General features: G+C 39.3%; 1 protein-coding gene across 1 annotated transcript in view; it reads right to left on the bottom strand.

The window, feature by feature from the left end:
- The window catches only part of Snoo (Sno oncogene), a 78,607-nt gene extending 57,085 nt beyond the window's left edge, over positions 1 to 21,522 (bottom strand). The window contains exons 1-3 of the mRNA XM_089857313.1: positions 21,368 to 21,522; positions 20,251 to 20,362; positions 1,713 to 3,319 (exon numbers count right to left, since the gene is read on the bottom strand). Of these exons, the coding sequence (XP_089713439.1) occupies positions 1,713 to 2,774 (1,062 nt within the window). The 5' untranslated portion in view covers positions 2,775 to 3,319; positions 20,251 to 20,362; positions 21,368 to 21,522. The remainder of the gene's footprint in view (positions 1 to 1,712; positions 3,320 to 20,250; positions 20,363 to 21,367) is intronic.
- Between the last annotated feature and the right edge of the window lie 62 nt (positions 21,523 to 21,584).

Raw genomic sequence — 21,584 nt, forward strand, 5'->3', positions numbered from 1 at the left:
TCAAACTATAAATTGCTTTAAGTCTTGTCACAAAAAAATGTGGCATATTCGCAATTATAAAATACGAGATTTAACAAAGTATCTTGCCCCTCGGCGATCGCTGAAGTATGGGGAAATTAAAGGGGCATTATCACTACCCATTTTTTAAAAATTCATTTAAATAATTTATTTGATTAAACGTAATTTTCCTATTAGAAATAATTAGGCTTAGCAAATGAATATTGGGCTTTTTGACTAGAAGGATAGTCAGTGTCCCTTTAAGGGTCAAAGGCGTAGGCGCGTCAGATAGGCGGGCGACGGTAAAGCCAGGCTTAAGCAGAGCTAACGTTTCGGTACGGTTAGGGTTATTTCTTCAGTTCAGCCCAAGGTTCAGTCACACACACACACACACACTACTCTCTCTCTCTTTATCTTCAAGCTAAGAGCTGCCTGCAAAATCGATCTGTTTATACGGCCCAAATATCAAGCTGTAGCTATGACGTAGACGAGCGTCACCCAGACGACCGTCTACCCCCCGAGCAAATGCAGCTCAAATACATCTCAGAAACACTCTAGAGAGAGAGCGAAGGATTGCAAACGCTACTGGCCCACAATGCACCGCGCCACTCTTTAAACTCTGTTAAACACGGTGGTATGTTGCTCGCTCGCTTGATAGTTAAGTGTGGGATGCCAAACAAGTCGTCCCCTATTTTTATAATAAATCTATATTTCCAATCCTGACATTTTAGAATAATTTGTAATTTTTAAATGTTTTGATTTCATTAGCCCTTTACGTAGCTATTTCCTATATCCAAAGGTACAGGAGTGTACAGGGTTTTATCCCTATCATTACCCTTGAAAAATATTTATGAAAATCATCAGCTACGTGTAACAGACGGGGGGATTTTTGATTTGGGAAACACCTTTAGTACGTTATAATCAAATTGAAAAGAAAATTCTATACTTATTCGTGATATGAAACGGGTAAAAGTGCGCTTAAAATAGGCTAAAGTAGATGGCAAAAATTTAATTTAGGGTACTAGTGACAGGCAACGTTATATTCGAGTAGAATTTAAAAGAGTCAAGGCGGAGAATTGCCATTACTATCTGTTTTTTCTACGTCTACTAAAAATTCCAATTCTGTCTAGGGAAGCGCGTGGAGGAAAAAAAGGCGGGAAGGAAGAATCTCGTTTTTGGCGCGCGCCCCGCAGACGCCGGTTACGTCGTCGTACGGTACGCTAGTATAGTGGCCAGTTAAGCCTCGGTCAACGTTTAATCCTAGGCTCCTAGCTAGGAGATGGCGGGAGTAAAATCCGCGGCCATATTCCTATATCGATTACGGACGGTTCCGCGTGTCCTTGGGTTTGACATTGAATATACGACGTAGTCTCCCGCTGCCGCCGTTGGTGCTACGCGCCAGGACGCGCTTTTACCTTCAAAAAGGATAGAGACAGAGATGGGAGGATGGATCACGGGGTAGAGGAGGCAAGAGGGAGACGAAAGAGGCGCACGTTGTCGAAGAGCTACTACAAGTTGGGGGTTATTTTTAGGTCCAAAAGAAAAATATATCTAGGTGCTACTAGCCTTGTCCGTTTTTTCGCGGTCAGATTTACGCTATTTTTTGATTTTTAACGTTTTTGAGGGGGTTTTCGTGGGGTTGGTCCCGAAATATTACGTAACTGGTGGTACTTGACCCAGTGCCGAGACTTATAATAATAAAAAAGATGTCTAACCTGTTTCCTTTTGTACTTGTGATTGTAGTCGAATCGTAGCTTGATTTCCTCCAATTTTTTGCGAACTTTGACGTCCTCGGAGCGCGCCAAAAGGACGTAGGCCCTCCAGTTGGCGGAATCGAATCCCCAATGGCAAGTTCGGTTTTCCTTGGATCGGTGAGAGTGAGTAACGAATTTCTGCGGGGTCAAAAGGCCGCGGCACTCGCAACACTCGACGCAACGCGAAAAGGGCGTCGTGTACCAGTCGGGAGTCAAGAGGCCGTAACACTTGCCGAAACACTCGTGGTACACCTTGAAGGCGTAGGGGCACTTGTCGTCCTCCTCGAGATCGCGACTCGGAGTTCTGGGCGGGTTGCTGTGCAACAAGGCCGAGCACAGGCGTTCCGCGTCCGTTTTCGTAATCAAACCGCAACTCGGGGCGCTCATCGGCAAGATCCCCGTCACTTTCAACACTTCCAACTGTTCCGAGTTGCACCGCGAACAGAAAATGTGCAATTCGTCGCAAACGCCGTTGATCTGTTGCAGGCTAAAGTCCCGCAGGACAGTGTTGAGAATCTGCGGCAAACACAAGCGTTTCTCGCCGCCCACGATGAAACACGAGATGGTCTCCGCTTCCAAAATCGTTTCGGACCGTTCGCAACGACTCTGGTCCGGCGGCGTGAAGATCGGCGGCTGTTGAATGGGAAAAGGCGGAGGCGCCAAGAACGGGTCGTACTCCAGATGAGACGAACTCTTCGAAGCCGAGGACGCCGCCGATGGCAAGGACTTTTTGCTTAAGGCCGCGGCTGCCGCGGCGTCGGTCACCGTCTTGTACACGGCTTTCTCAGCGGCGCTACCCGTCCCCCCGATGACCATGGTATGGGGTGGTGGCACGGGCGAACCCACATCGTTCCCTCGCGACGTAGAAGCCGAGGCGGCGGCGGCTGGTACCGGCCAAGATGCCCCCAACAAACTATTCGGTCCGTGCAGGCTGTTGGGAGCCGAGGCTTGGTAACTCCGGAGCACTTTCTTCAGATGCGGAGAGGCGTAAGCCGGCATACCGTTCTTCGCTTCATCCATCATATTTACTCGCTACCACCGACAAACAACAATCTTTCCCGAGCTAAGCCTAAACCTAACAATATCGTTTTTAATTAAGCCCGGCGAAATGGCATTTTAATCATGGTTAAAAAAGCCAACCCCGTTTCGTTCCGAGGCAGAAAAACGGGGTTATCCGCTAACACCGTAGGAGGAAAACTACTACCAACTGTTATTTTTTTTTATTCACGATTTAGTAAAGCGAGCCGACGCTGAAAACGCGGACATGTCTTCGTACGAATCCTTCGGCTCGCGCGTTTCTCTCGTGTCTGGCAACGTTCAATGGGCGGAATCGTCGCGTCTGCGGCCCTGACGACCACGCCACCGTACTGAGCATGCGCGCCTCGCTTCCCCGGATAACTTTTTTTTTCTTTTTTAGTTTTTTTCACGCTAGTGGCGGTGGTGGCGGCGTCGGGCACTCACGATGATAGCAGACGCCGTACTCTGACGAAAAACGCTTCCCGCTTCGTCTGGAATCCCTCTCTCTCTCTCTTTCTCCCCTCACTCCAACTCCGACAAGGTATTTCCCTCTATTCCATAAAAAACAATAAAAGCCAAAAGGTTTTAACTCCAAATTCATTAATAAGTTCATCGGGATTTGGCAAAACTACGCGAATTTATTCAATAATCCTGAGAATGATTTAAAAGCAAAAAAGTGAAGAAAAGGGGATGATGATTCATTTGCATAAAGGGATAATGAAGCTATTTTTAATAGAGCATAGATAAACTTGGTATTTGCACTAGCAAACTAAAAATAATTTGAACTTAATATATATTAGAACTAAATAAAGGTGAGATAAATATAATAAAGCCCGAAATTACGTTTCTTAACCAAAAAATCCTACAGGAGCGAACTCTAACTCCCCTTTAAAAACAACAACTGGAAACACACTTTCTTTGAATCTGTTATTTTTCTCGTTTTCTCGCGATGATACAATGGTATGGAATTTCCAAATAGAGAGAAAACATTTTTTGACGCTAAAAAGAGAGAAAGAGAAATGAAGAGATGGGATTTACCTCTCTAACCCCCCCCCCCCGCGGTGGTCCTCTCTCTCTCGGGATAATAGCGTATCTCTCCCCCACTTTCTAACAAAAGGCCCATGTACACGGTATAATTTTTCAGAGGGCAAGTCGTGGTGCAGGTGGTGTTTACAAATATTTTTCAAAAATTCTAAAATGCCCAGTTGAATTCTTGTAAAATCGACTTGGATTCCTTTAAGCATGAATAAATTAATTTGAAGTCACTTAAAATTCGTATAAATTAATTTGAAGTCACTTAAAATTCATATAAATTAATTTGAAGTTACTCCTATAAATTTTCTTCATTTCACGACTTAAACTTCATTACGAAGATTGCAGTTGTTCAAAGTGGGATTTTCGTTCGAAGTGAGTTGCCCCTCGAGCTCGTAAATATATTTGATGTTCATCCGCCTTAAGGTAATTAGAAAGGTTTTTGCTCCAAACTTTTCGTGGATGGTACAAAAAAAAATAAAAAAGGGAACCCACACCCTTTTTTACGGGAATTTTTTAGCTATTCAAAAAGAAATGAGGGAGAGAGAGAGAGAGAGAGAGAGAAAAAAAAAGGGAGAATGAAACGTTGATGCCAGCGCATTCCAACATATTTTCCGAGGGGAATATTTTTGGGGTGAAGCTGAAGGAGGACTGACTCCCACGTGATCCAAAAAAGAAGAAGATACGATCTTTGTCACAAAATGATCAATAAAGCGCCAGTTTTAGGGGTTTTTTAGAAGCTAGACTGGCGGCAACGCCATCATTTTTGGGAGTACGCCAGCCAAACTGTCTCAAGCTACGGCAGCAACTCATTTTTGTGACAAGGGTTGACCTAGGGCCCTAGGCTAGAAGGCGCAAAAAATTAAGACTAAGAAAAACATCGAATTTACGAAATGAGAGACTGCCGAGTTTTTAAGTAATCTTGACACCATTTCGACAAATGGAAATTCTCCTGGGGAAAATCGATTAAATTCTCCTGGGGAAAATCGATTAAATTCTCCTGGGGAAAATCGATTAAATTCTCCTGGGGAAAATCGATTAAATTCTCCTGGGGAAAATCGATTAAATTCTGCTGGGAGATCGATTAAATTCACCGGGGAAAATCGATTATATTCTCCTGGGAAAAATCGATTAAATTCTCCTGGGGAAAATCGATTAAATTCTGCTGGGAGATCGATTAAATTCACCGGGGAAAATCGATTATATTCTGCTGGGAAAAATCGATTAAATTCTCCTGTGAAAATCGATTAAATTCACCTGGAATCGATCAAGTTCATTGGGGATTTAGGCAATTCATTGAGATGACGGGAACTCGCCGTCACTCGTGGAAAAATCCTTAAAAGTCGTTAATAAAGCCTTAAGTGGCAATTAAGCGTGGTTCCATTTTCCAGTTATAAAGTCGATTAACTTCAGGGCCAGATAGAGGTTAGAGTTTCACTTAATTTGCGGTTTAAACGGTTATCCTATCAACACTCGGGTCTCGGCAAGGAAGGAGTAACTGTTGCCAAAATAACCCCATAATAGTAGGAACCAAAAACTCTTTAAGCAAGCCCGGAGCTACAGAGGAGAAGAGAGTCATTTGCCAAGAATACGTTTCTAAGAAATCCGTCTAACTTCTATCCAGACTTCGTTAAAAGAAAAAAAAACACACCTAATAATAGTAAAAATAAACTGTAAACCATTTCAGGTTTGTCCTAACATTTCATTATAACTTTAATTAAAAAAAAACATCAGATGAACTTTGATCCCAGCTTATCCCTGATGTCCATTTTAAGAGCCCACTTCATAATGACACCTGGGTCCATATTTAGCATGCTTTGATGCACCAAACGAAATCCCATAAAGAATAATTTAACGAGTTCAGACGAATAATTAAAACTGGCCGAATTGAAAATATATTCAAAGAAAGAAAAAAAAATATAATATAAAAAGTTGTCAAAAGTTTTTAAAATTAGAGCTTTAACATATTTGACAAGTTGTATGGAAATTTCCAAGGCGTAAACAGAACAGAACAGAGTGTGTGTGCCGCTTTTAAACCAGTTTTAAAATGAAGGAAAAAGCATTTCCCATGACGCTGGCTTCAAGCTTGGCTCCTAGGTACTAAGTTAGGGCTACTACCTCTCTTTCAAACTAAAACCAGGAATCGATTCAAGCAAGCTCCGTATAGTAAAAGATCGGGTTTGCTTCTACGCTGCGCTACGGTTCCTATCAAAAACATTTTAGTTTAAAAATTGCCAAAAAACCAAGAAGAAATTGTGTATGAAAAAGCGCGGTATTATTATAGTAAGGTTATATTCTAATAAAAACTTTTCGCCAGCTAAAATGTTTATTTCCCGAACTACCACCTCTCCAATTTGATGATCAAAGAATTCCAAATTTTTTTCTATTATAAAAAGAAGAATTTCTTAAAAAAGAGGCGGACGTTTCTCCTGGATTTGACGTGAAAACGGGTTCACGACCTCTTTTTTTTTTAAATGAGACTCAAAAGTCTCTATAGATTTCCACTAAGGTTTTTTTAAAATGTTTCCCAAGTGTTGCCAGACCGTAACGGAAGGGTAGCAGTTCAGTTTGAATCGGTTAACTTGTCCTGATAACGTTGCACCGCGAGGGATGAGAATATTCCCCCAAATATTAAAAACTCTAGAACTATTTGAGGTCCTACTATAATGTATACTTGCCGACTAGGGTGTAATATTTTCCTGCTACGCTGCAGTATCTTTCCCCCTAACTCCCCTAACTGATAATATAGACCTCTGGAAAATAATTCCATTCCATAATTTCGTCCATTTTTAAATCTCAAAAACCTACTGATGCATAACTAATTAGCTGAATTCCTAAATAGTATAGGAGGAAACCCCTGTTATTATAGTAGAATAATACTACTTCCGCCACAATCTCCTCAGATAACTAAAAGCCAATACATATTAGCAATATCAGTGTCTCGATTTCAGCGCAAATATATATTTTCACTCCAAAAAGAAAACCAACCAAATATTCGGATCTTTAAAATTCCCCCGTTTTAAAATAAAATTTTAGAAAAACTGTTTTGCAAAGTAACTGTGCGGGGGGATTTAACTTCTCTGAGAAGTATAGACGGGCCAAGTTCTCTCTTTCTCCCTCTCTGGAGACGACGAGGAGGTTTTTACGGTTGGGTGCGATGGGAGCCATCATATTTTTGGGACTAAAAATAGAATCCCGGGCCACTCAAGCCTCCGGAGATGATGACGAGTTGAGTTAAGCCTGTCTAAAGTTGAGAACCGGTCCGCTCTCTCTCATTCGAACCCCCCCCCTCTCCCACCACCCATCCTCCAAAAAATTTGACAAATTAGTTCAAAATCCAGATCATCCAGATCTAAGAAATTCATCATTTATCTATCATCTCCTACGAAATTTATTTCCGTTTTATATTTTGACAGATTTTCAGGTCCCCGACTTTTTAAGGTTGACTTTGAAGCTTTTAGGTTGAAGTTTCCCTGACATTTTCAGGGCTGATTTTCCCTAACCTTTTTAAAGCCCAAGGAACAACTTTTAATTTGTAAATTACGTTTCAAACCATATTTATCGGTTCAAGGCGAGAAATTCCCGGGACACTTTTGGCCCATATTTTTAAACTCCCATGCAACTCTTGTCGTATTAAAAAAATGGTTCGATTCAGTTCGTACTTAAGAACTAAATCAGCTTATATTTGGGTATACAATCGTATCTTTCATTTTCAATTATGAGTTCCAATTTAAAAAAACCTCAACAGTCTCCTTTAAAGGAGTTTGTTATGATGAAAATTGGGAATATTTGTATTTAAGCTATAAAAAATGTTTGCAATCACTTAAGGCGAGTGCCTAAGTACATGACGCGGTAGCGGCGCCGACTGGTTATCCCCGTTTCTTTAAAAGTGCATGCATGGTAAGCGTCATTCCCTTATACTCTTATTACCCCTTTTTAGTAACTTAGTTTATTTTCCCACGACTTATTTAAAAATTAAATCTTTGATCAAATTATCTTGTTTGAACTTTCAGAACGAGTGCATGAGCCATTCCGATAAGGCCCAATAACGGTATATCAAGAGCAAATAACTGAAAAGAAATACGCGTGTGAACTTTGGAAATGACGTCACGCAACGCTTAACCCCCGTAACCTATTTATCGCGACTAAAATAGTCTCAAATAATTATAGATTATTTCTTCTAATAGAGCTAGCTATATCAGAAGCCTTAGTGTAACGTCACCAACGCTTTCTGCCCATAAAACCAAGCCCAAGGAGGTACCAAAGATGGCCGACCACTGCCAAAGCTAACTAATCCCGTGACGTTTTATTTATGTACTGACGTCACAACTGAGATAACTCTATTCTCCAGAACCGTTTCATGGTTTCTTGTTCTAGATGAATTTGCATTTATAGATTCGATGTTCTAAACGAGGCAGTTATCTAAGATATTCTTAAATTTACGAACTAAGTACCCAATCTCTAAGTCGTCTGGCAAATTATTTTATTAAGCGTGTTAGATAAAAAAAACCTTGTACGAAATTAGGTCACGATAAGCAATACAATCTAATTCCTAAGGACGTCTTTTACACCGCGTATTAATCCGCCATTTTGTCAACTAAGCGCGATTATATAAAGAAATATTTATTAGCCTTCGATAAAAAGTGTCTAGACAAATCGACAAAATTCTCTAAACAACTTTAAATCAAATGAAACTAAATAATCAAAGGATGAACTAGGTTTTAAAATTATAATTAACCTAGCGGTGATGATTCATTAAAATGAGTCAAATAAAAATTTTAAATAAACTTATCCTATCCTAGCAATAGGAAGTTTGTATTTGTAGTCGTCCTATTGTTTATTATGTAAATACATTTTTGTAGGTCTATTTTTCTATTACTTATAAAATTGAAATAAATTAAACAGATTGTAAAACAATAGATGTTGTTTTAAAAGGTCATAAAATTTCACAATACAGAAACAAAAAAAAAATTGATTAGAGCAGCGGCGCATTGCATGGCATTTCCCCCGTTATAGGAACTAAATAATCGTTATCAATATAACTTCAACGATAAAATAAGTTTATTAAATGATCACCTTGCAGCGTGGCGATATTGGGAGAGACCGGTGTCAGCTGGTTTCATTTCGTCGTAGACAATTTTGGAAAATACAAAGATTAGTAATCGCAATCGCAATCGCAATGACGAGGACAAACGAAACGCACTCCAATTCGCGTTAATGATAATCAAAAAAACTTCGTATCAAACAGAAGCTTCGAGTTTCAACTATTATATTATAATTTTACTGTACAGATAAGACGAGATTACAGACTACAGACATACTCGAAACGGAGACATAATTTCCACGTAAAAATATTTGGATTTGCATGGTTTTATCACGTGACGTGACGCACGGCATTCCGCAGATTGCAAAATGTAGGCATAATATCGTAGGCAATTATTGGACAGACATATTTTAGAAAAGAATAAGTCGTAGGATATTTCGCCTTTTAACGAAACTTTCAAAGGGCAGTTCGCCAAAATTTTTAATTATAAAGTTATCGATTTTTGGAATGGAGAGAGAGAGTTTGTGTGTGTAAGACTAGAGTAGAGTACTGGGATGAAAAGTATTTTTTTTTTTTATTTTTGGTAAAAAGCGTAATCGAAAATTTTTCAACGGAAATGCTCGTACGACGTTATAAGCGATTAAAAATAAGGAATTTAGGAGCGCGGGAGGGTTGCGTGTTCCCTTCGAGGGGTAAGACACTCTTGGACATCCCCCCACCATCCTATAGAGAGCTTTTAGATGGGGTAGTACTACGTCACACAATAACAAGTCTTACCCCTGTTCTGGTAGCCATATTGGGTATTCTCAGCTTCATTCCTGGATAGCCAAAATATATAGACCAAATTGTCAGCTATCAAATTTTACTACAAACTCGTGTTTACACCAATCAGGGATCCAAGTAAATAAAAAACTATAGAGACATAGACCCTTTTCAGTATGAGATGAAGGAGTGGGTAAACAACAAAGACACAGTAAACCTGTATACTTTTGAAAGTAACCTTAGGTTTCAAAGTTGCTTGTCCCTCGTGTTGGTTCCAGAAGGGTGTAAGGGTGAGTGGTGTGCTGGTATAGAGGGGAGAGGGGGAGGGTGGAATTGGAGGTACAGCCAATTTTCGAAAAGCGATCTGGCAATGACAGGCGAGCGAAAGAGCGAATTGCGGTCCTTCCGCCGCGAGCTGTCTTGGGCTGGCTCCGTAGTCCCTCGGACTAATATTCGGCTCATTGAGCGAAGCTTCCATTAACTACAAGACCGGAAATACGCCACTGACACCGGACCCTTCGGCTTCCAACGACCCAAGTACGTAGCTTCATTATTCTCGCTTAGTTCCCCGCCAACCGTGGTGGAACCCTGGACTGCAGGACTGGACTCAGAGAGATATGGATACCGCATCGACACGCCACCAGTGATCATTTTAAAATTGAAAGAAGTAACTCGCAGAGATATATTAATTATTTCAGCACTAAGCCGATACTAACAGTTACAGATAACCCTTTGACCTTTTAGTTCTGACCTAATCCAGTTAGAGACTCCTCCGTCATCAATTGAAAAAGCAAGATTCTGACAACGGGTCAAAGTGCAATAAACACCGGTATAAAAATCTGACCACCAAAGGGGGGCGCCACCCACGAGCTTTTAACTAATACTGTATGACGTAGTCTCACCTACTCGTTAATGTTATCAAATACTTAGTTACCTCATTCTAATTGAACATAAAGAATTAAGAGCAACTTAGCTCACATCCAAATTTGGTCGGTTGATATTTGAAACAGGCGGCGCGATGTGCAGCGTGTAAAAATCATTTTTCAATTTAAACCATTAACGAAAGCTGTTTTAGGCCCGACTTGATTTCAACTGTGCCTGAACGTGAACTTTCGAAATTAATAGTTCACTTAATTCTAATTCTAATTTTGTAAAACAAAATTTCTTTCGGGTCATTTACAAAATTTAAACTTTGTTAAAGTTTAAAGAGGGTATATTCGTCAATTGGCAAGACGCATCTTCGGCGCTCGCCTATTCCCGAACACGAATATTATAACAATATCGAGTATACCGAGTTCTAATACCAATGCTGTCCCGTTTTTGCCAACAATATGAAAGAAAAAAGTATTACATCAACCGCTAAACATATCTGATTTTCCGATCATTTATAGGGGGTTTACAATTGAATCTCGGGGGTCCTACGTATCATAATAGGGGTTCTATATAAAGTCACGTGACTTTGCCCCTAAAGCGCTCTCTAATCCCGCTATTATGCCTTTTCTTATTGGCTAAGCTTTCATAATATTTCAAAATAGAAAAGTTAAGTCTCCTTTCCTTCTTTAGCCACCATCTTTTCAATCTAATCCGAGCCTAGGGAGGGGGGGGGGGGCTTGTAAATTGATGGCAAACGGTAGATAAGAAGTAAAGTCTGTCCCCCCTGATTTTTAGGTCCGTCTCTTTTTGATTCATAAATGTTTCGTCACATCAAGATTAAACTATTCCTTTTTTTATCCTCTCAATTCGGAGACGAAATTCATTGTCCAATTTTAACTCAAACCTAAACTTCTTCAATAGATTTCATAATTTGAAAATAATATTTGACTTAGTTGAAAATAATATCTGATTTTGTAGTGACAATTATTGAAGAGCGTATAGTATAAGTTATGTCATAGTTTTTGTCAAAAGTTTCGCAGCTATTGGGGGGGGGTTAAGGAAGAAAAGGGTGGGGGGGCTTAGGGATCGACAATGAAAAGCAATTTCCTAGACGATCTCTCTGGCTTCCCGTTAGGCTTAATTTTCCTTTTCGTCTGGCGCCAAAAAACGCCAAGCGGCGCCCTCAAAAACACACCCTTCCATGCAGCCAGCTACCAGGCAGGCTTAGCTATTTCAATTAAACAGCGCCTTCTAGATTACGAATATTAGCACGAATACGCGGGCAATATTACTGGAGGCTTTCATTAACCTTTAACCTCCCGAGTACCTAATACCTTTCTCTTGTTATTTCAATAATAATAATAATCATAACCTTTGGTAGAACTCGTTTAGCCAAGCCACTCTGTATCTTAGACGCAGCAGCAGCTACCCAAGTGAGGCCGCGGAGAGAGAGAGAGTGAGAGCGTCTCTATCCTCTTCCACATCCCATAGCGTAGCGTACCTTTTCCTCAGCTTGCTCCTCTCTTATTTCCGTGAAAACAGCGGGGGAGGATGGCTAAGACCAGATGGAATGCTTCTCCATTCTGAGTCGCGAAAACTCGCGATGCTACTGAGTGCAGCGTGTGGAGATCACGAATACCATAGGGGATGCACGAGACTGTTTTTTGTTGCTAACTGTATAGTACACTGAACTGAAGCTACGGGATCAAAGGGTGCGTGGGAAAAACCTAAGCCTTTGCTTCCCTCAATACTATAGGCATGCAGCCCGGGCTCATTTGGTTCGTAAATCCGCGTGCTACCGATGGATTTGGGAATATATAGTCTTTCAGAGGCTTGGACTCAACCGTTTTCTATGGTGCAGCGATCCACAAACTCTAATACTCTTTTAGAACCCTGTTGCCACACAGTAAAGGACATATTATTTATACAGGGTGTTTGTGAAAAGTCCATCAATAATGAAAGGGCGTATTTATTGGGCCATTTTGAGTCGAAAATGTTCTATGACATTTTGCCGTCCGAGCCACGGTTTTCGAGTTATGATTTGAATATTTTAGGGATGACCCCTTCATTAAATTAGCGCTGTCTTTCAATTTCTTAATTAAATTTAAGGGGTCATCCGTAAATTACTCCAATCATAACTTGAAAACAGTGGCTCGGACGGAAAAATGTCATAGAACATTTTCGACTCAAAATGGCCCAATAAACACGCCCTTTCATTATTGATGGACATTTCACAAACACCCTGTATTAAAGATTGTTAATAATAGGATATAATGGTGCTGCAAACAATTGGTGGCCCCGGGCGCCATTTTCTCTAGCTGTAGGGGCTAGTTTGTAAAATTCATCTAAAGGGGGGGGTTTATGGATTCTATTTTTACGCTTATTTTGTTTTAGTGTTAGGTCGACCATTGAACAGCGCTGGTGCGTGCGTGAGTATGTGTGTGTTAAAAGGATAAGTGGGAAGCCTTAGGAAATAATCTAGGTATAAATATCCAAGGAGCGTCACTATAGTAAAAATTGTTTAAAGAGGGAGGGGGGAGGCGGTGGTGGTATCCGTATCACCGCACCGTTTTAGCGTGGAATCGATCGTCGGCGCCAGTCTTGCCTAGGATATCTCTTCTCCTAGCTCACTCTCTCTCTGGTTGAGGGCTATTTTTCGTCGAAGCGGACGGGATTTGGGTTAAGCCAATAAAAGGACCGATAGGCAAACAGCCATGGACGCCACCGTATATCCAGCTGAAACCCTTCCTACACACCCCAAATACCCTAGGAAGATAATAAATACCGAAGTATTTACGTGACTACACTATGAATGTCTAATTTTGGTCTATTTTAGTCTTATAATATTTTTGAGTACTCATTTTCCATCAATATTTCAAATTTAGAGCTAATTTTGTTCGAAGTATTCAAGGAGTCGCTGGAAAGTCACATGAAATGCACAAGGACTGTCTAATTTTGGTCTATTTTAATCAAAGGGTATTTTGAGTACTCTTTTTCCACCAATATTTAAAATTTAGAGCTAATTTTGTTCGAAGTATTCAAGGAGTCGCTGGAATGTCACGTGACATACCTAAGGAATGTCTAATTTTGGTCTATTTTAATCAAAGCATATTTTTGAGCACTCATTTTCACCTATCCCCTCGATATTTCAAACTTCAGAGCTAATTAAATATTAATTTGATCTATTTGTTTTATTAATTTAAATTAAACCCTTTTCTTCCGAAGAAATTAAAATTTTTTAAATTACTAGGCGATATCCCTACTATCATAATTATAATCACACAACAACAACAATAATAATAGTTATAATATGTTCTAGTTAATCAACTTCCAACGACGTACCAGTTCCTATAGTAGGATATAGAACCTTACCCAGCAGCAACCACGCACTCGGCCAATTCTTTCTTCCCTATATATAGGAGAAGAGTGGTGGTATAGTACACTTTGGTGTGGATAAATACGTAAAACTAGCCCCTTAGTAAGACGCCCATATGAGAAAGTATATATCTTGTTGCTATGGTTACCGTATAACATACCCCTATAGGTTCCCGCCATTACGATTTAAAAAAAAAGGGGAGCAAACTCGGCCAATTATCCCAGGGTTATCTCAATTCCACTCCCCATATTACAGAAAGATAATTATACGCGTAACATTCTACAGATGTATTTGCTATATACGAATTTCAATAATCATTGTACGCCTGCCTATTACAATTTTAACTTTCGAGGGGTAATTCACTCTTTACATTTATGTATAGCGCCCCAAAGCGGAAATAAATATAATACGCTTTAAAAGGGTTGGGGACTTTTCCAGCTTATCCTTGACCAAATTTTAATAAATATCCCTGACCCATTTGAAGGTGTTGACCAGAATGCCCATATTTAGCATTGTTCGAAGCAATCATGGTTTAATATACCAAACGAAATCCCTGAATTATTTAAGAAAAACTTTAAATCCCTGACTTATTCCCACATTTTCCAATTCCCTGACTTATCCATGTTTTCCAGGTTATCCAGGTTTCATACGAACCCTGTTTTAGTAACAACTATAGTTATACACTGGCATTTATTACGACTTAATCTTAATAATCACGACCTTTAACAAATTCAAACCTATCCAGTAGAATTTAAATAATTATTTGAGTATCTTATCTAAGAGCAATATTATCTAGTTTAAGTTGCGTTTAATTGGAATAAAGTCGGCGTGATTCTGAAAGGGCAACGAATGCTTGAAATCAAAATCAAGGCGAAGGAGAAATATACACGTCTTCTCTTCCCCCAAATAGAACGCTTTTCCTATGGGCAAAGTATTGGGGATATATTTAAAAGGAGGAGAGACGGGTCGTTTGGGAGCGAAAGGAGAGAGAGGGAGAGAGAGAGAATTTGCCGCTTTCTCTCTCTTCCGGTCGATATCTGGGTCAACTAATCGGCCTTCGTCTAACGTGGAACGCGCCCGCTCGACTATAGTAGCGAAAGGGAGCTAGCCACACGCGCACCATAGATAAAGGAAACCCGTAAGAGTTCACTCGGGGTCACTCACCTCAACACCAACACTCTCAACGCCGTAACTCTACTTTAACAATACTTTCAGGGAAATCCCTTGGCAATAAGATAGCCCTAATTCTCCTCTATACACCGATACTAATTAATTTAGCCTATCTCAATTAGGGGCCGAGATAATCACCTTTGAATAAACAAACAAGCAAGCAAACAAATTATTTCCAAGCATGGCTAACTTTACATTCTCATAACTCTACTTTAACAATACTTTCAGAGAAATCCCTTGGAAATAAGATAGCCCTAATTCTCCTCTATCCACCGATACTAATTAATTTAACCTATCTCAATTAGGGGCCGAGATAATCACCTTTGAATAAATAAACTAGCAAACAAATTATTTTCAAGCGTGGCTAACTTTACATTCTCATGTAACTATACTTTACCAACACCGCCTGGAAAATCCCTTCAAGACACGATAGCCCTGAATGCCCTCTATCAAATGATACTAAAAACGCGTCCCTATCTCAAACTAAATCCGTGATAATCACAGTTTAATTAACCAAACCCAATTTTGACCTAAAAGAATATTAGACCTAGGCCTAGATTAACTCGGGATATCTATGAGTGAGACACGCTAAGCTGGCAAGACGAACTTATGGGAGTGGGGGAGGGGTTAGAGGGGGTGAGAGAGAGGTCGCCAGCCAATCGTGTAGAGGCGCGAGCTGAAAAGAGCGCCGCGGAAGTGGAGGAACCGCGACTAGCGAAGGAGAAAGAAGGAAAAAAAGAAAAAGCAGGGCACTGACCCGAGCCGTCTGGGATTTAGGATTTCGTACTCAAGGGGGTATAGCCTGGCATGGCAAGGATGCGAGCTAAACCTTTGCGCCTCTGACAGCAACGGTGGTGGGCGGATGGAGGAAGGAAGAATCACCAGATCCCGAGGCTGAAGAAGAAGAAGAGGAGAGTCGAATATTTCCCTAACGTTCTTCTTAAAGGGTCAAACGTATTTTTAGAAAAGTACCCCAATTTCTTTATATACTGAGAGGCCTAAACCGCTTAACCAAATTCGAGTCAATATTATATTATGTAATTAAAAAGAATTAATATCAAAAATAAAATTTTGGGAAAAAAATATATTTTCGAAATTTTGAAAGAAGCCAACTTCTAGGCTGAAACCATCCCATGTTAACTCTACGGCCCCTGTAGAAATGTTTCACCCGCTACACACCAATGCTCAGGGAGAAGTTACCCACCAGGGGCCATTGAAATTACACTGGTAATATTTTCCAAAAACAGGATATATTTTAAAAATTAAAAGTTAAACATTGCAAGCTATAAATTAAACTAAATTAAATTAAATTCTCTCTCTCTCTCTTTCTCTTTCTCTCTCGTAATAATAATAATAACCTCGTAAACTTTTCCAAGAAAAAAAAGGGATCCATCCGAAAGGCAAATTAATTTCAATAAAATATGAGACTAGAATAGAATTCAAGGGAGAGTGAAAGATAAATTTCTCCTCGAGGGAGAGATACCCGGGAGTAAGTTATCATCCGCGAACCCATTAAAGGTTCTACGCCAAGAGACTCGCTGCTTTTTCATTTTTCTTTATCTTTTAAGTTTATTTTCCAAGATTTTTTTTTAAAATAAAAAGGGTTTTCGCGAAGGAACTCGCGTAATACGCGTAAAGCTACGGTATTTATTATAAAACCTACAAGATACGCCTAGGAAAATTAGCTATTACTTTAAAACTTATTACCAATTAAAACAAACACGTTGTATATTTTTAAATTATTTTCTTTACCGATCCCCATTTCTTTTTCTAAGAAAATATGAACTGGCTTCCAAAGAACATACGTAACAGTAAAAAAATCAAAAAAATCTAATCTACATAACAATACTTGGGAATTAATCCTAGTATTATTAATTTCAATTACACTGCTTCAATAGCAATGTTATCATACTTATATATAATTAACAATAAACCAGGTTGGTAAAAAAACTTCTTAAAATTCATAATCTCTCCGGCCGCTTTGAAAGTTTACCCCACTCCACCTCACCTCACCCTTAAGGGGGGGGCACTATCCCCATAGTAAGAAAGAGATGATACTAACTGATAGGGGAAAGAAGAATAAAAAAAATTAAAAAAGGTCAAATTCGCTGACGCGTGAAATACGCGAGCTTTGACACTGAACACGGGCGAACTTTCATATATACCACTTTACAATAGACATTCAGTTACTGTTCCTTTAACACCGATAGAAGTCTATAATCCCGAAGTAAAAACCTTCCCATATTTAAAGTTCAAGAGTAACTTTAAACAATGACAACTTTAAACATAATTTTCAGACTAGGCGGATGGATACAATTTACACTGCAGGAGGCCAGGCTACTTACAAGTAACCCAGGCCTCCTGGTACCTTTAAATGGTATCAATCCTCACCTAGGTTTGAAAACTATGCATAATTTTAAGATTCACGCTTCAAATAAGGAACGTCTGATATAATGGCACCACTCTCACTGGCAGTATTAAGTATTCTTATAAAAGCAAAGCAACCTTCAAAACTGTGTATCGGGGTGCCTGGCTCGCAACTGCACCCCTAACGCATTGATTCTTTATGTGAAAAAGCAAGCTATAGAGGGGGCCCGGGGCCGGGGGAGACGAGGGGACACACGGGGAGTCGCCCCTGGTCGAAAATTCAAAAGGATGCGACATGTATATGGCACTTTAACACGGTCATCCGTTATAAGTTAAAAAAAAAAATAAAAGCGGTCTTTTATAAATTGTACAAATATAAGAGGTTCTCGGAGGAGCTGATCAATCAGAGATTACAATAAACTCGATAGATTCTGAGTCTTTTTAAGTGAGTACAGAAAAAAAAGACGGGCCCGGGTATTTGCCCGTTCGATTTTTCATTCCCATTCAAATGATTTTATCGAGATTTTTTATATCGGGGGTATCGCTACTATAACGGCAGCGCGTTTATTCTACGGGTTCTATTGAAGGTTATGTCAATATAATACGCTAATAAGTAACATATTTTTCAAGTAGAAGTCTGAATAATTGAAGTAAAACTCATGGATATACTTGAATTTAATAGAAAAAAGCGCGAGGACAAGTGTTGCCAGTGCAATTGCGAGTGTTATTCAACCATTATCTATAACAGACTGAAAAGCTTGTACCTTTAGTATTCCGTTCGATTCAGTTCAAACCCAGAGATGATCTCGCAAATTAAGTTAAGTTTCCCTTCAGCGTAGACTATCATAACAATAAACCCTAACTTCAAACGGCAACCTCAATTCGAAAGAGTTAGCTACGCGTTTCACGTAGAAGGTTTACGGGAACGTCCAGGGATATAGACGTACGCGAGGGGGTAGACACTTGAGAACTCAGGTGTACAATATGTCTTGAACTCAATGTACTGTCAAAGCTGAACTCTTGAACTCAGGTGTACACAGAGATCCAAAGTGTCTACCCCCTCGGACGTAAGCTGTCGCGAGTTTGAATGGCGTCGGAAAAATTATTTTCGTAATTACAATTAAATTTAAACTGAAGGCCAATTAAATTGCAGAAAGTACTCCGAGCTCTCTAAAAAATCACAATTTGGTGACTCGAGATGCGAGTCTCATAAATGTATATAATATAATCCGTTGCCAATTAATATAATTTACAAAATTAAATATTAGGCATAGATGATTTGGTTTTTTCCTACTTCAAGAATTGTACTTCTATTTAGTTGGTAAAATTTGAATATTTTTTTTTTCTGTTCTGTCCTCTGAACTGAATATTATATAAAATAGTATAAAGAAGCTTGGGACTTTATATTCGTATATGGATGATCTCATCTTAATGGATGGCGGTGGAAATAATAGTAAAAAAACTGAGCGATTTAAACGTTGCTAGGTAACAACAACAAGAACGGATACTCAACAACGGGCAACAAAAGTGGAAGACAACTTTTAGCATATGGAAGCCATCATTTTGATTTGATGGATCTGAGTTTCTAAGCCCGCGCGCTCAATATCGTTACTTAACATTCGGGATTTAGCAAAAAAAGAGGTCTCACGGACTCAAAATCCACCACGCAACAACTCCTTACTTAATGGCCTAGCCAAGGCTAACCACCCTTTAAGGATTTTCAAAACTCAAAGATTTTTCCATGTATTCGAGTTAATTTCAACGATTAAAAAATATTCCTATATTTTCCATGACAATTTAGTCAACTAGAGAAAATTTCCATGATTTTTCCAGGAATTATCAACGTGCCCCTGAAGACGTTTTTACGAAAGGGGGGGGGGGGTGAAAGCCGCATTCGAGGAATTTTCCATGATATTATTAAATTATACGAATTATTATTAAATACCTAAATTTTCCCCACTTCAAAATTCCACGATTTTTCAAAAAAATGAACGTAAACTTCAAAAGGTAATAAACCGATCATGTAAAAATGAACCCCCGGTGGGGGGGGGGGTGTTCTAAAAAGCATGTTCTAGCGTGTTCACTGAAAGAGAAATAAGTTTGCCTTTGAAAGGCGGAAGAAGAAAGTTGTTGAAAAGGATCAAAACCGCGGAAAAGATCCTCTCTCTCTCTCTATTTCCCCTTGAATTGCTTAGGCTTTTTGCTCTGATATTTTTTTTAAACTAAACAGGAGTGGTTATTGGTGTTTCTTTTTCCCATAAATCCTCGCGCCATCAACCTTGGTTGGTATGAGTATATTCCTAGTTAACTCTTATTATAAACTAAAAGAGCGGAAAAAGAATTGAGCTAAGCCTAATGTGACATTATTGTTATTATTGCGGAGACCGCCACCACAATGGGGAAATATATCATGACATTTTGGAGGTTACCTTTAAAAACTATTTCGTAATAATCGTACAATAAGCCCCCAGTATATAATAAAATGTATGTTAAATCCTTCCTAAATCTAAGGGGGGAAAGGTCACGGGGGTTTCTAAAAATAATAAATGCCCTCTTGAAAGAGAGCGAAAAAAAAAAGTTTATTTCAACCTTTTAAGGTTGGATGAGATGAGAGGTACTAATATTGCCTTTACTAAGCCTCGGTTCTTTGCCTGTGTGTTAGGTTAAATCATGGGCCAAGAATAGTACAATTCTTGGCCCATGGTTAAATGATCCATTGCCACTTAAACCCTTTTAGCGAATGGACCATTTGAAATCGAAGAGTGGGAACCCCTTTTGGGTTCTGTATTATTTTTTTTTTTTCCTTTTGGTACTCGCGAAATAAAAACCCAGCCACCAAACAAAATTGGTTCACTCACCCAACAATCATGATTGGCGGTCGGTCTGGAAGACTGCGGGTATGTGGCAACTTGCCGTCATCATGTGATGGTCCGTTTAATTTTGATGATAATGCAATGGCCCTCACTTAACCTTAAAGACATGGTCCGTAGAAAGATACTAAAATATTAATATTGTGGATAAGGTGTCATTAAACAAGCTAATTATCAATAATTTTTAAAAAGTAGCAATATTTAGTGTTAAAAATATATCCAATTTAGTAATATTATGGAAAAGGCGGGAAATCTTCGGTCGTCGAGCGCGTGATCGAGTGGGCTATGAAATAACATATTTAGGCGCGCTTTCCCCTGCCTGCATTTTGCCGCGGATTAACCAAGGCTTAAGTTTTAATTGCCACCAATTAACATTTACTACTAATTTTAAGTAGTTTATAATGCAAAATATAATTGGGAATTTTGAAGAATAGTACCTGCACCGCCAATTTCTTTTTCTTTTTTATTTTTAGACTCGTTAGACCGTGAAAAAAAATATGGTGCTAAGATTTTTTGGCGCAAATGATTATTAATGGTAGAAAATCAAATTTTAAAAATCATGTAAAAATGGCTGAAATTTCAAATTTGACATGTTTACCAAGTGACCTAACCTAACCTAACCTAACCAAACCTAACCTAACCTAACCAAACCTAACCTAACCAAACCTAACCTAACCAAACCTAACCTAACCTAACCAAACCTAACCAAACCTAACCAAACCTAACCTAACCAAACCTAACCTAACCTAACCTAACCAAACCAAACCTAACCTAACCAAACCAAACCTAACCTAACCTAACCAAACCAAACCAAACCAAACCAAACCTAACCTAACCTAACCTAACCTAACCTAACCTAACCTAACCTAACCTAACCTAACCTAACCCAACCCTATGGTGAATTAATGCGCCGGGACCCTCCATGATATATATAGCAGTGCCTATATCTATAATACTAATTACTACCCTTAATTATCTTTTGCGCTTATTATAATGATATGCAATGAATAGAGGAAGGTGTGAGCTTTCATTTGGTATACATTTTATTATATTTCAAGGTGCAGGTACTATTCTTCAAAATAGCCATATAAGGGAATATAATTACCCAAACATTCCTTAGGAGTCCAATTCGATTATACGCTTAAATTAATTCACAATTACTGTTCCCTAATTAAAAACTTTAATTGTTACACTGGACATTTTGTCAACGAACTTCCCCCGTTGTTCTAAGCGCGCCAAACACCGCCGGCTCCGCCGCCAAATCGCCAATTGCGCGTGTTTTGCGCCAAAACCGGTAGATCGGTACGGCACCTAACTGGAAT

This window comes from Phalangium opilio, unplaced genomic scaffold (assembly GCF_054372755.1).
Source record: "Phalangium opilio isolate 3A_F unplaced genomic scaffold, DU_Popi_V2 ptg000011l_1, whole genome shotgun sequence".
Lineage (NCBI taxonomy): Eukaryota > Metazoa > Arthropoda > Arachnida > Opiliones > Phalangiidae > Phalangium > Phalangium opilio.